The 14,541-nt window shown below is 46.0% G+C and overlaps 1 protein-coding gene across 1 annotated transcript in view; it reads right to left on the reverse strand.

Moving 5' to 3' along the window:
• Window positions 1–259: 259 nt before the first annotated feature.
• The window catches only part of LOC142559268 (uncharacterized), a 290,647-nt gene continuing 276,365 nt past the window's right edge, over window positions 260–14,541 (reverse strand). The window contains exon 3 of the mRNA XM_075670917.1: window positions 260–474. Coding sequence (XP_075527032.1) covers window positions 260–474 — 215 coding nt within the window. The remainder of the gene's footprint in view (window positions 475–14,541) is intronic.

A 14,541-nucleotide genomic window follows, 5' to 3' on the forward strand; every position in this document is an offset into this window, starting at 1 on the left:
GCGCACGCGTGCGTGCTTAGCTCCCTCCTCCCGTATTCTTTATAAGCCTCTTCTTCCCCGCATACGGACAGGACGGCAAACCTGAAACCTGGTTAGCCTTCCCGGCCTTCCTCCCTCTCTTTTTCCCTCTTCGTATCTGCATGGCCGCGGCTTCTTTGTGAATACATACAGGCAGCTTAGATTAGCGTTGGTGGTTTAACATGCGCCGGAACATGCGGCAAATGAGTACGGGCGTGGATATGAGACTTGAACCAGCCGCTTACGTCAGTAGAGTAGACTCGATGCGACCGTTCCTGGAGCCGCTCTGAGGCCTCCATTGCAGCAGCGGCTCATCGCGTGCCGGGTGGAGCACCACGAAGCTGCCGTTCAGGCCGCAGCGCTTGCTGTTTTCCGGTAGCGCCACCAGTTCGCCGGGCGGCTGGGCGGCCACCAGCACCGGGTGCGCCTCCAGTTGAGCGCCAGACCGAACAACCACTGCAATAGGTAAGAGGACCGATAATCAATCGCTGCCATGTATTTCAACGTACACTCTTAAAAATAAAGTTAGTAAATAGCTAGTAAACGCAGGCGTTTACTACATTACTATCTATTTTGCTTTCTCACTTGTTCTGTACTAGCCAGCGGCTAGTAAAGCTAGTAAGTGCTGCCTTTATTAGCCAGAAAGGACTTTTAGTAGCTTTTACTAAGTAACTACTAAGCCACTACTACCTCGTCGGGCCGTGGCCTATTATGCCGTGATTGTGACAGTCTTATGCCAAATGGAGATAACCTGTAGTGTCGTTCATTATGTTGGACTAACAGTTATGCGCGACGTCGTAGCACACATATATGCAGACAGTAGGCTTTATGAATTTGTGCACAACGCTCTGATTATTTGACCAAATACATAGGTGCTCACCGGTGCCACATGTGCTCCCTCAAGCTTGGGCTGTAACTATACTCGTGAAGTTGTTCTGGCGTATCGATGCTTGTTGGAGATATGTAATACAATTTTACCTGGAATCAGTAGGCCTCATATACCTGCAGGGTAAACACTACGTATATATACCCTTAACTGGTGCATTAATATAAAGCGAAAGGACTCGGTTTCATCTTTTCATATATATATTTATTATTTTACTTTTCTTATGCTTTTACAAACCCATCGACTTCATGTGACAATGCGAGCAGCACTTATAAATCTAATAGGCCCCATTGTAACGTTGGTAATTATATTTCGATTGCGTTAGTAACTGCACTACCGAGGTAGCACTTAGTACTAAGTTAGAGCTTTCTTTCTAGCTTCAGCAGGTATTGAAAAGTCCTAACCATCATTTTACTACCTGCACTTACTAAGAAGGCAGCGCTTTTTGGGACAAGTAACGTGTTAGCATTTCGTTAGGGAATATGACGACCTTTCTTTTAAGAGTGCATTCTGCACAACCATGTCGCATCAAAACCGATGTAATGTTCCGACATTCCGCGCTTTACAGCATTAACCACTTTTGCGAACAAACATTGAGAGAGAGAGAGAGAGAGAGAGACATGAAGAGGAAATGCAGGGAGGTTAACCAGATATTAGTCTCCTGTTTGCCACCCTACACTGGGGTTGCAGGATAGGAGTTAGAAAGAGGACAGCGAGGAAAAGGTTAAAAAAAGAAACAGCGACATCATCGACGTGAGCAGAGCTCGCAGCCCTCCTCACCGCCCATTAAGGCCTGCACCTCTTTTTCTACAAATTGCGTGTTGTGCATCGAACCTGGAAATATGCAAAGGGTGAATTCAAATTATATCAAACAAACTAACGCAGTGAGCATCTGAAAACGGTTTTCGCTTCCTAAGTGAAAAATCCATTACTGTTGTCTTTATACAAAAAAAAAGGCCTACAACCAGATCCCATCCTTAAGCTACAGGAAGCCACACTACCGGTAAAACAGGAACACAAGTTTCTGGGTGTTCTGTTTGATAAAAAGTTAAACTTTCTCGCGCACATAAATAGCCTTAAGATCAAAGCGAACAATGCACTTAACATCCTCAATATCCTGCCCCAGAAGCGCTGGGGCTCCGACCGTAAATGCCTGCTACGCATCTACCGTACTTTGGTGCGTAGCATATTAGATTATGGTAGCATCCTATATGGTTCAGCCAGACAGTCTTACATCGGACGATTTGATCCAGTTCATAATCTTGGGCTACGACTGGCAAGTGGTGCTTACAGAACATCGCCTGTCCAGAGTTTATATGTTGACTGTAATGAACCTCCTTTACAGCAGCTCAGAGTGCTACTAACTTTTTTTTACGTACACAGAATTCAGTCCTCACCACAACACATATGCTTCAACATTGTCACACAGTGCAACTCATGCTTACATTATACAAACAAACCGAGCATGATTAAGCCGCTTGTCCTGCGATATGAGGAATATATTCGTAATTACGACATTCCTCGCGAAGTCCTCCAGGTTGCCAGAAAGCTACAGCGCTTGCCCCGTGGTACGATTTCGCACCGTTATGTGAGTGGACATTGACACATTTAATGAAGAAAGACACCCCACATGAGCATATTATACAAGAATTCCGCGCTCTTCAGGAAAAATATCAAAATTACATGGAATTTTACACTGATGGCTCTAAAACAAAAGAACACGTGGGTGTGGGGGCCGTAAGGGAACATTGGGAAATAAGTATTCGATTACCGCAACATGTCTCTTTCTACACAGCCGAAGTCTACGCAATATGGACTTAGTTAAAAGGTCATCGCTGACAAACACGAAAACACACTAACATACACTGGTTCATTAAGCGCACTGAAGGCTCTACACGTGAAATTCGAATGTGAACCCCTGTTAGGGGATATTTTAAACATGGTAACACCAAACAAATACGGCCGGTCAATTAGGTTTTGCCGGGTACCAAGCCATGTTGGTATATCGGGTAATGAAGCAGCAGATAGATGTGCATCAATGGCAGCGCATGAATACACAACAAACACAACGCTTCCATATAAGGATAGTATCACTGCGATTAGGAAGGCCTTGATGACAAAATGGCAACAAGAATGGGACAATTGTATAAGCAACAAGCTTCATCTTACCAAACCCGTAATTGGCGAGTGGAAGTCGTGCACTCACCAGCAACGGTTCTATGAGGTGATTGGACACACGGATTGGACACACACATCTAACACATAATTTTCTCCTCCGAAAAGAAAACCCGCCGACATGCGAAAATGAACCTCATTCAGTAATACATATCCTTATGACATCTCTACACTTTGAAACACAGAGACGGGAGCTTTTACAAAACCTATATAATTTACATATACCTTTACATCCTGCTCTATTACTGGCAGATGATCCGCTAGTGGCATAAACTAACTTGTTTGCCTTTTTAGAGACTACTGGCTATTTACATCAACTATAATGCACGGCAGGATTACGCGATTTAACGTTGAGTTGCATTGCAGATTTGTGACTGGCACAGCATGGCCTGAGTAGCTTTTGCGCTATTAAACCCCAGAAAACCAACCAACCATCTTTTGCTCCCTAGAACGGTGTTCAACTAAACCCCAATCTTGAGCATTGCTTATGTAAACATTTGTTCGGTTGTATATGACGAGCGTTGCTAAGTCATATAAAGGGGTACATTGCGGTGGAGTTGGTAAGCGCAGGAATATTAATATGATCATTGTGGTTTTTCCTAACGCGGATTCATGAGGCCCACCGGTGAATGGTTCTCCGGGTCGTCGAAACAAGAGTGATTTCCTCTCACCGGGCCGAGAAAGTTCACTTGATTGTGGCCGTAATGTTCAGCCTATCGTCGTGTGCAACACGATTTGCCACCGAAATCACCTTCTTTGTGGTGTAATGTGTGCGCACTGTAGCGTTCCCGTGACAACAGAAAAAGGGAACTACGTAATTAGCGAAAAGTGTGGAAAGGAAGACCTCAATTTGGTGGTTTGGAACGCCAGTGGTTCCGGTTCCCCTAGCGAGGAGAGATGCTGCAAGGAAGCTTTATCTCATGGCTCAAACTGTCACGTGCACTTATTGGTCGTCTCCTAGTTCATCGAAGTATCACCTACATAAACTGGAAAGCTGCAACTACCGTCTCGAACTCCCCGCTCCGATGCAACATTGTTATGCCGCCTCTGGATTGGGATGGCATTTACAAAAACGTACTCGTTCCGCATTGGAATGTGCGAAACACCAATGTGCGACTCCTGCGGGACCGAAACCCAGGACGTTTTTAGTAGTTTACTGAACAAGTCCAGCGTTTTTGTTCGAGTTATGACGTCAAACGCGGGCCTCTCCGAGCAGCATTAAAGCTGCTTGACTGACGACACTTTTCAGTAGCGAAGATCCTTGGACAATGGCCATGCGCGTCACTGGCGCAGAAAACAACGAGCGTGCTGCTACGCTACTTGAAGTCGACAGGTCTCCGCGACCGTTTATATAGACTCAATTGGTGCGCACCTTCAAGTGTGCGTGCAACTAGTGGTCCCTCTCTATCTTGGTATCTCTCTTTTCGCCCCATTATTATATTACCCCAGTGCAGGATAGTAAACCGGACATGCGTCTGGTTAACCTCTCTGCCTTTCCTTGCTTCTCTCTCCCTTTTTTGTCGTCAAAACAAAGATGTGCCCGATGTGTTGCGAATGTACTAAAGGAAGCAACAGCTCAAATTTAAGACCCCCCCCTTTTCTTTTTCTAATACTGTGCACAATGAAATTCCTTGTACTCTTCCAGCATGGAAATCAGAGTACACGCAAACTAGTAGAAGCATACAGCATTAAAAAAGAGAGCGATCGCGTTGCGTCAGCCAAACATTGGTATTACTTTTAAATAGCGAAGTAACCTTGTTGGAAAAGGGATAGGCATGCGCGTAGTTCTTTACAGGAAGTGATTTTGAACTAATGTGCCGCGATCTGATGTACCTGGTGTCCGCATCTATGTGTTTCTTCATTTTCTAAAGTCTGTGTTATCCTCGCAGTTTGTTTTACCTCTTCTTTTTTTTCTGTAGTCTTCTTGTCGTGTGATAGTTGGGCTTGCCTATATTTTTTTGTTCGTATTTAAACAAGCGTTCTCCGTGAGTAAAAAGTAGTTGAAGTGAAGCACTCATCCTGTGTGGTTTCTTTATTTGTCCTTAACGTTCGCGCTGCCCGTAACCACGAATGAACACCAGCTCGCTCAATTTTTTTTTCTTTTGAGTGCAATAGAGAAATTGCTGGAGTAGCCTCAGATTATCTGCTGCCATCGGTGATCTGGGTCGGTATAATATAGGGATTCCCTCTCTATGGGAGAATTCCCTTCCTTTATTAGCATCAACCGTTCAAGACCGATCGGCCGCAGCCACTATAAGCAGGCGGTGCTCGGCTCAGACCGCTGGCGAAGTTGAGTAGAGTTGTTACCTTATGCTGACCTTGCTTTCGGCAATACATGGTCCACTCTTTTTTCTGAGTACAAATAAAAAACACACAAAAAAAGCTCGAGACAGAAGCTACTCCGACTCGGCACCCCGCAGCCTTTTTTTTAAAGCTTGGAGTACATGGTAGCCAGCCGGTCTGAGAAGTGGCTAATCTCCTTGTCTTTCCGTCCATTTCTGCTTCTTTCCTCCTTCCTTCTTGCAGTACATGGAGCGAAACATTTATGCGTGTTCAATCGACGACCTTCGTCCAGCGGCGATTGCCAGAGATGCCCGGCCTCAGACAAGTAGACGCCGGCAGCCGATCTGCCCTGGTCAGATATTTTCTTCGGGGAAATGCCGCCGCTGGAAGAGTCCAACACGCGGCGACGAACATGAGCCAATACACGTGCGTAATTTCTCCAACAGTCATGCTCTGGATTCCGGTACGTTTGTTTGTAAGATGGACGATGACACGAGCAAAAATTGATGGTTACCGCCTAATTACGGGTGTCGAGCAGCGTCAACTTTTTTTTCTAGGAGGTGTGGCCTCACCAGATATATCTCGCACATATATTTGAATGTAGTGTCAGAAATAAAGGAGAAAGAACGTGGCGATGGCTGGCGTACTCCAGCAGCTAGAGCTTCAAGCAAATCAGACATCCTGCTTTCTCCTAAGTGCAAAGAAGAGACGCGGCCGTATTTAGCGCGAACGCTACCCAGCTAACCGGCAATCGCAGACCATGCAGTTGAGTCTCGAAGCAGGCATGCACGCTATTCATGATGGCGTACTTGGTTTTTGATGTTTGGCAAAGAGAATGTTTAGCAGCGACCGAACGTTCTGGCTATGTCATAAAAACAAGTTCTGCACATAATTCGCCTAAAATCAAGCAAGCCAAAATTGCGCACGCTGCTACCAAGATTACTGAATGCGTCCAACAGCGTGACAAATTCTTTGCTATAAGGAGACGCTGTTTTGATTTTGTTTTTAGTGCAGCGGTACAGCTTCCAGCTCCCGTGTGGAATGCGTGGGTCCTAATCCCGCCTCCCTTTCATTCTTTTAAACGATGACGCAATCATAATATTCATCACTTTCATTCGAATTAATCACTGCATGCTGCAACCAGCCGATCTATACGTGTGGGGGCGCTTGGTTTCTTACGGCTGCCGCTTCGCAGGGAACGATCACGATGAAAAAGTATAGAGACAATATTATTATCCCCTGCAAAGTTGCCTGGATATTAAGTAATGCCAAAAACTGCTACGCGGTCCACGGCGTCGATATTAAATTGTGTTTGCGCTTTCTAGCCACGCTGACAGCGACGCAACGAACGCGCAACGGCGTCCGCCTCCTCTTCGCTCCGTGTTGCGCAAGCCAGCGAATATTCCGCGTCGTACCACGACTGGTTTTTTTTTTCTTTTTCTGACGCAGCGCAAGTGTCAGGTTTCATTACGGTTGTCGCTTGTTACGTGAGCTAAAATTCAGCCTGCAGAGCTACCGAAGGAACCACGTTTAAAAAACAAAGAAAAGGCAAAGAAGAGCTTATAGTTCTATTGAGGTAGCACATTGTATACGGCGTTAAGGGGCTGCGTACGAGGTCGCCGATTGATTTCCCAGCCGCGGCGGCCGTATAAAAATAGAGCTAATTAGAAGAAAACGCGCACTACTACAGGTGAAGAAGGTGCAGGTGGTGAAAATTACCGCTTTGGAGTCTCTCATTGCGCATGCGTTGCTTTTGGGCGTTGAACAACTTGAATTGCCCAATCAACCAATATTTCCTTAATAAGTCATGATTCAATCGATAAATTGAGCAATTTTAGAACGTTTAAACTGCAAGCATGTTGTTATGTGTCAGGAAGTTGGCCCATTGTGCTCGTTCGTTCATCACGCACTGTTCCTCTCACAGCCGGACGTGACGGTTCTTACGCGAACAGCTTTCTTTAGCTATTTTGCCCTTGCTTCTCGTAGTCGTCACTTGGACGTTCACCGCCGATGAAAAGGGTGCGTGATCTCGCGCAACCGAGTTGCAAGGCGCGTTCGTCTCCGAACGCGAGCGAAGTTCCCAGGAAACTTCCTTGAGACGCTCGTGTTGTCCACCTAACACTACCCGTACATATGTGCCGGTTAACGGGTCTGTTAATTATCTACAGAATTGCGTGATGAAACAAGAAACGCCGCCTAAATATTTTCACTGCATCGAACGCATCCTTACTTTAATAAAGTGAGCAGCTTTCTAGAGGCGTTTGGCTATTCACTTCCATTGACAATCGTCGCCGTTGGTTTTCTACACCATTTTCTTGTATCTTTTGTCGATGTGCAAAAATTTTAGAGTGTGTGAAATATAAATCACGGTAGCTATACGTTTACCTCTTGAGTGTCCGATTTTGTAGCCTCTACATAAATATCAGTTTCCGCCCATACGTAGAAAAATTAACAGAGTTGCTTAATAAGGGTTTTGCTTATGGATTTTAGATGGATACGGCATTCACGCATTTGGAAGCCCCTCATTGACATTGTTTATCCGGAAGATGAAATAAGTTCTTGAGGGAGCCGAGGCGAAAAATTACTTCACCTCCGCAGCAGGCTAGCTGAAACCGAAATTGACGGGGAGAAAGCTCGCTTGTGACATCGGCGTCACTTTCCCCACATTTTGTCACGCTGCTGCTGTCAAGGCTGACACGGTCCCGTGAACTCGAGACCTTCTTTTTCGTATGTTGTCCAGCGTCGTGCGCATGCGTGAGTTGCGAGAGAGACATCTGGGGACTTTCGCTTCTCGCAATCTGCCTTTACCTAGGTACCACAGTATCACGGAGGAGGAATCGCTTGCTGCGTTTGTCGCTAGCCGAGCTTCATTACGCGACAGTGCATAAACACTCCGAACTATGTCTGCTCTCCGTTCATCTTTCGTGGCTGTGATGAATATAGTGCGAGAAATCAAGTGCCGTGGTTGGTGAGACGAAAAGATGCCAACAAAGAACGTGCGCGTGGACGTGAGTCCACTGCTTGACAAAAGTCAACGACGTCCAAGAGATAAGCACGAGCACACGCGGGGCAAGTAAAATTTTTTTTAAAAAGTATGACTGAAAAGTGAATCAACATTGAAAATCCACGGATCTCGAAAGAACTAATAATTGCAAAACGCTGAGTTCCGAAGATAACCAATCCGGGAAAGATAGAAGGGCTACAGGAGAAGAAAAAGCGATGCGCGTGGTTGAAGGTAGCCCACTAGACATTTAAACGCCCTGTTAAAATAGCATTTAGCGCAAGTGAAAATCAATAATGTAATAGCGACTGATATATCGACGTGTGAAGTGATAGCTGATGTAGGTATTTTTTCTGAGGCGCTAACATGGTCTTATTTATTGGGACTTCGTGAGTTTACACCCATATTTCAGGCAGCACTGTCGAGGCCGCGCTGAGCGGCGGAGTGGAACGCAGGAGGAGGCAAGTGGTTGGCGCTACTTTGAGGGGTTTTAGTGGCGCCAATGTCGACGCTGTGGAGTCTTCATCGTCCGAAGTTGAATCGCTCGCGTCTATATCATCAGACGAGGAGCCTGTTCACTGTCGACGAAGTACGAGACATTGCAACGCGGCTAACCGTGCGAAGCAAGCTGCTGCAGCCAAACGTGGACCCCCCACGTCCCCGAAAACGCCGCAACACTAAATTCGGCGACATAGGTCAGCCACATAACTCAGCGCCACATTATGCGACAAGTAATGCTCCTGCATTTACGCATCATAAAAGCTGCTTAGATGCCACCATAGTTTCTTTAGGATAATGTGTGTTTCATTGTTTCCCGCTTAGATTTAATTAGGTGCTTATTAACCATTCTTCCATCCTGTATGCATAAAATGTATTGTGTGTTTTCTTGGGACGGACGGCTTTGTCCTTGTTTGGGTTTTCTGAGGTTCCGCCTCGGAGGACCGTTCGAAATACAAGAACCTGCATATAAAACTTTGATTTGAATCCGCATACCGTTCGATGTTTGTGCCTGACGATGATGGTGTGTCATATGATATGTATTTTTTTATTTTTAATTGAACTACAAAGGTTATGGATGACATAGAACGATTGACAGAAATGCTGAGCCTGTTGTTTCTTCGTCAGTGCAGTTTAGTCAAATGATTGTTCACCTAAAAGTACATCTATGACCAAACAGAACTTCAACCAGACTGGTACCCTCGGTTTATTAGGTGTGTGTCGTTGCCACCCCTTTAGAGCCAACTATGATAGTTTTATTTATCAGCTAGTACTCACACAAGTCATCTTTCTAATGTAGCCATTTACCGACTTTTGTTGTAACTCGTTGTAAAGAATACCATGTAAGGAAGAGAAACGAAAGTCATCCGTGGCGTAACGGTCATAGCACTGCGCTCGTGATTTGGGAGGTCAGTAGTTCGAACCACATGCTGGATGGATTTGTCTTAATTTTTAATTTGCAATATGATATTCTTTACTCATTTCAGTTATGCAGCAGTTGTTCTCCGCCTATGCTTCACATCAGGCCTGACACGGAGAGCTCCTGCCAATGGGAGCGAAGCGCGGGGGGCAGCAGTTGGGTAGATGCCGCTTTAGCGGCCACAGATCCATGCATAATGCACGTTGTTACAGTGCGGATTCGTTTTATTGTAAAATATTCATTTTCAGGTCATACTTAAGCTCTTGTTCATGGCTTGGCGGCGCATAGGCACAGCGTGCCCATGTGGCCCGCACTCCTTCCGGCGCCGACGACCGCGGCACTGACAAAGCACCGAAGGCACACTGCGAAACAGCAAACCTTATGCTACGTGCGCCACAGTGACACCGATTGACGACAGAGAACTACCGCTTCGCCATTACAGACTCTGTATCGGCTTTGTATGCGCAAAGGCTCGGTACACGCGAATACACGCAGAGTGCCTCCAGCAGCAGGTCGCGCGGCAGTTTCGCGTGTATTCGCGGGCTCCTTTGACGCCCAGGGAAACACCTTTATGTAGCACGTGTTGAGCAACAGAAAACTGTATCGGGAGTTTTCCATGTTGCTCTACAATTTTCTCGTTGATACTGTTCGTCTAATTACGATATATGAGAAGTCGATTCATTAAATAAGACTAATTATGTAATTAGGTGGAATGCAAAAAAAATAATCTGAGTATCTCCAAACGACGGCAAATAACATTATCTTGGTTCGGTCGAGCTACGTGGCATTTACATATTTTAAAATCTTGGTTCACGATAGCTGGGACACCCTGTATAGGATAATCAAGCTAATCACTGCGATCTGTGCTCGTGAAATGTGACCGAATGGTTGAAGACGGCCAATCTCAAATCATAGCATATGGTCAAAGGTGAGAATATCAGCTGAAAGTACTACCAGAAGTAATCAACAAGTTGTTCCCTGCGTAATCAACTTACACAAGGCGTTTGATCGCGTGTGCCCAACTAAGAGTAACACTTCGAAAAAAGTGGTAGCAAGCACTCAGAAAGGAACCCGCCGCCTCCAATATATATATATATATATATATATATATATATATATATATATATATATATATATATATATATATATATATATATATACAAAAGTGATCTCGAAGCGCACGTTTGCCCGCACATAGCAAGCGCTGTTAACACAGAAAAAAAGAGGAAAACATGCAGGAGCGCCATTTGATGTCTCCGGCGTTTTATCAGCCGCGAGGGGCCTGTCTCACAGTGCAGGCGATGCTCGCCGCCGTGCCCTGGCCACCGCCCATCGGGTGGCCCTAGAGACCGCTCGAGACGAAACAACAAAGAGACGGCGTGCTGTACGACCGCGATTGCTGCTCGCAGCTACACACACTCCCAGGTCACGTACGACTCCGTCAGGCGAGTCTGTAGGCGGGCGTATCACCCGCTTCGACGCGGCAGGCCCGCCCGCTATCAAGGACGGACCGCGGTCGGCGTTCGTGAAAACGAATAACGGCGCGCAACGCGTCTGTCACGGCCGCTGCCGGCCCAGTGACGAGGATGCCTGGAACACGCGGCGCGAATCGCTCGGTGTACGCGCCAGCCCCAGGCGCCAGGCCGCGCGATGCCTGCTGTTTGTTGCTGTGCTGCACGACCTCGTCGGTCGACGATAGCTTGTACAGCGATGGAGTGTCGTGTACTTGACGCTGCGTGGTCATGGGATGCGGCAACACGTGCGTCGACGTTGTTACAACGTGCCTCGTGGAAAAGCAATCTGGCGATGCGTCCCATTTCGAAAACCGGCAGTCGCCACATATGGGAAGAAAAAGGTGAACAAAAGGTTGCAGACAATCTGTTCAATGTCTTAAATAAATCAAGAAAGAAAGAAAGAAAGAAAGAAAGAAAGAAAGAAAGAAAGAAAGAAAGAAAGAGAGAAAGAAAGAAAGATCTGGCGCATCGTGTTCAAGTTCACTCTTATGTTATCTTGTGACCTTTAAATCTGCCAGGCTCCGAGGGTTTTGGCGAGAGTATGCTTGAAAATAACTGCAATGTGCACATAGGATCGTGCGAATCGTCAGGAAAATGGTCCTCCTGCACCCCAGATTGGGCATTTTGGTGGCGACTTGCGCATATAGGCCAACAACGCGAACGCATACTTGCTCCGCTGTTCGTTTATTTGCTGTAACAGCGCCAAACCCATTCTCGGGGAACCAGGTGAAATTTGGCTAGGGAGGGAAGAGCCCGAGAAGAAGTCATCATCATCATCATCATCATCATCAGCCTAATTACGCCCACTGCAGGGCAAAGGCCTCTCCCATACTTCTCCAACTACCCCGGTCATGTACTAATTGTGGCCATGTTGTCCCTGCAAACGTCTTAATGTCATCCGCCCACCTAACTTTCTGCCGCCCCCTGCTACGCATCCCTTCCCTTGGAATCCAGTCCGTAACCCTTAGTGACCATCGGTTATCTTCCCTCCTCATTACATGTCCGGCCCATGCCCATTTCTTTTTCTTGATTTCAACTAAGATGTCGTTTACCCGCGTTTGTTGCCTCACCCAATCTGCTCTTTTCTTATCCCTTAACGTCACACCCATCATTCTTCTTTCCATAGCTCGTTGCGTCGTCCTCAATTTCAGCAGAACCCTTTTCGTAAGTCTCCAGGTTTCTGCCCCATATGTGAGTACTGGTAACACACAGCTGTTATACACTTTCCTTTTGAGGGATAGTGGCAACCTGCTATTCATGATTTGAGAATGCCTGCCAAACGCACCCCAGCCCATTCTTATTCTTCTGGTTATTTCAGTCTCATGATCCGGATCCGTGGTCACTACCTGCCCTAAGTAGATGTAGTCCCTTACCCCTTCCAGTGCTTCGCTACCTATCGTAAACTGCTGTTCTCTTCCGAGCCTGTTAAACATTACTTTAGTTTTCTGCAGATTAATTTTCAGACCCACCCTTCTCCTTTGCCTCTCCAGGTCAGTGAGCATGCATTGCAATTGGTCTCCTGAGTTGCTAAGCAAGGCAATATCATCAGCGAATCGCAAGTTGCTAAGGTATTCTCCATCAACTTTTATCCCCAATTCTTCCCACTCCAGGCCTCTGAATACCTCCTGTAAACATGCTGTGAATAGCATTGGAGATATCGTATCTCCCTGTCTGACGCCTTTCTTTATAGGGATTTTGTTGCTTTCTTTGTGGAGGACTACGGTGGCTGTGGAGCCGCTATAGATATCTTCCAGTATCTTTACATATGGCTCATCTACACCCTGATTCCGTAATGCCTCCATGACTGCTGAGGTTTCGACTGAATCAAACGCTTTCTCGTAATCAATGAAAGCTATATATAACGGTTGGTTATATTCTGCACATTTCTCTATCACTTGATTGATAGTGTGAATATGGTCTATTGTTGAGTAGCCTTTACGGAATCCTGCCTGGTCCTTTGGTTGACAGAAGTCTAAGGTGTTCCTGATTCTATTTGCGATTACCTTAGTAAATACTTTGTAGGCAACGGACAGTAAGCTGATCGGTCTATAATTTTTCAAGTCTTTGGCGTCCCCTTTCTTATGGATTAGGATTATGTTAGCGTTCTTCCAAGATTCCGGTACGCTCGAGGTTATGAGGCATTGCGTATACAGGGTGGCCAGTTTCTCTAGAACAATCTGACCACCATCCTTCAACAAATCTGCTGTTACCTGATCCTCCCCGGCTGCCTTCCCCCTTTGCATAGCTCCTAAGGCTTTCTTTACTTCTTCTGGCGTTACCTGTGGGATTTCGAATTCCTCTAGGCTATTCTCTCTTCCACTATCGTCGTGGGTGCCACTGGTACTGTATAAATCTCTATAGAACTCCTCAGCCACTTGAACTATCTCATCCATATTAGTAACGATATTGCCGGCTTTGTCTCTTAACGCACACATCTGATTCTTGCCTATTCCTAGTTTCTTCTTCACTGTTTTTAGGCTTCCTCCGTTCCTGAGAGCCTGTTCAATTCTATCCATATTATAGTTCCTGATGTCCGCTGTCTTACGCTTGTTGATTAACTTAGAAAGTTCTGCCAGTTCTATTCTAGCTGTAGGGTTAGAGGCTTTCATACATTGGCGTTTCTTGATCAGATCTTTCGTCTCCTGCGATAGCTTACTGGTTTCCTGTCTAACGGAGTTACCACCGACTTCTATTGCGCACTCCTTAATGGTTCCCATGAGATAGTCGTTCATTGCTTCAACACTAAGGTCCTCTTCCTGAGTTAAAGCCGAATACCTGTTCTGTAGCTTGATCCGGAATTCCTCTAGTTTCCCTCTTACCGCTAATTCATTGATTGGCTTCTTGTGTACCAGTTTCTTCCGTTCCCTCCTCAAGTCTAGGCTAATTCGAGTTCTTACCATCCTATGGTCACTGCAGCGTACCTTGCCGAGTACGTCTACATCTTGTATGATGCCAGGGTTCGCGCAGAGTATGAAGTCGATTTCATTTCTAGTCTCACCATTCGGGCTCCTCCACGTCCACTTTCGACTAACCCGCTTGCGGAAAAAGGTGTTCATTATCCGCATATTATTCTGTTCTGCAAACTCTACTAATAATTCTCCTCTGCTATTCCTAGAGCCTATGCCATATTCCCCCACTGACTTGTCTCCAGCCTGCTTCTTGCCTACCCTGGCATTGAAGTCGCCCATCAGTATAGTGTATTTTGTTTTGACTTTACCCATCGCCGATTCCACGTCTTCATAAAAGC

The sequence above is a fragment of the Dermacentor variabilis genome, chromosome 1 (assembly GCF_050947875.1).
Source record: "Dermacentor variabilis isolate Ectoservices chromosome 1, ASM5094787v1, whole genome shotgun sequence".
Taxonomy (NCBI): Eukaryota; Metazoa; Arthropoda; class Arachnida; order Ixodida; family Ixodidae; genus Dermacentor; species Dermacentor variabilis.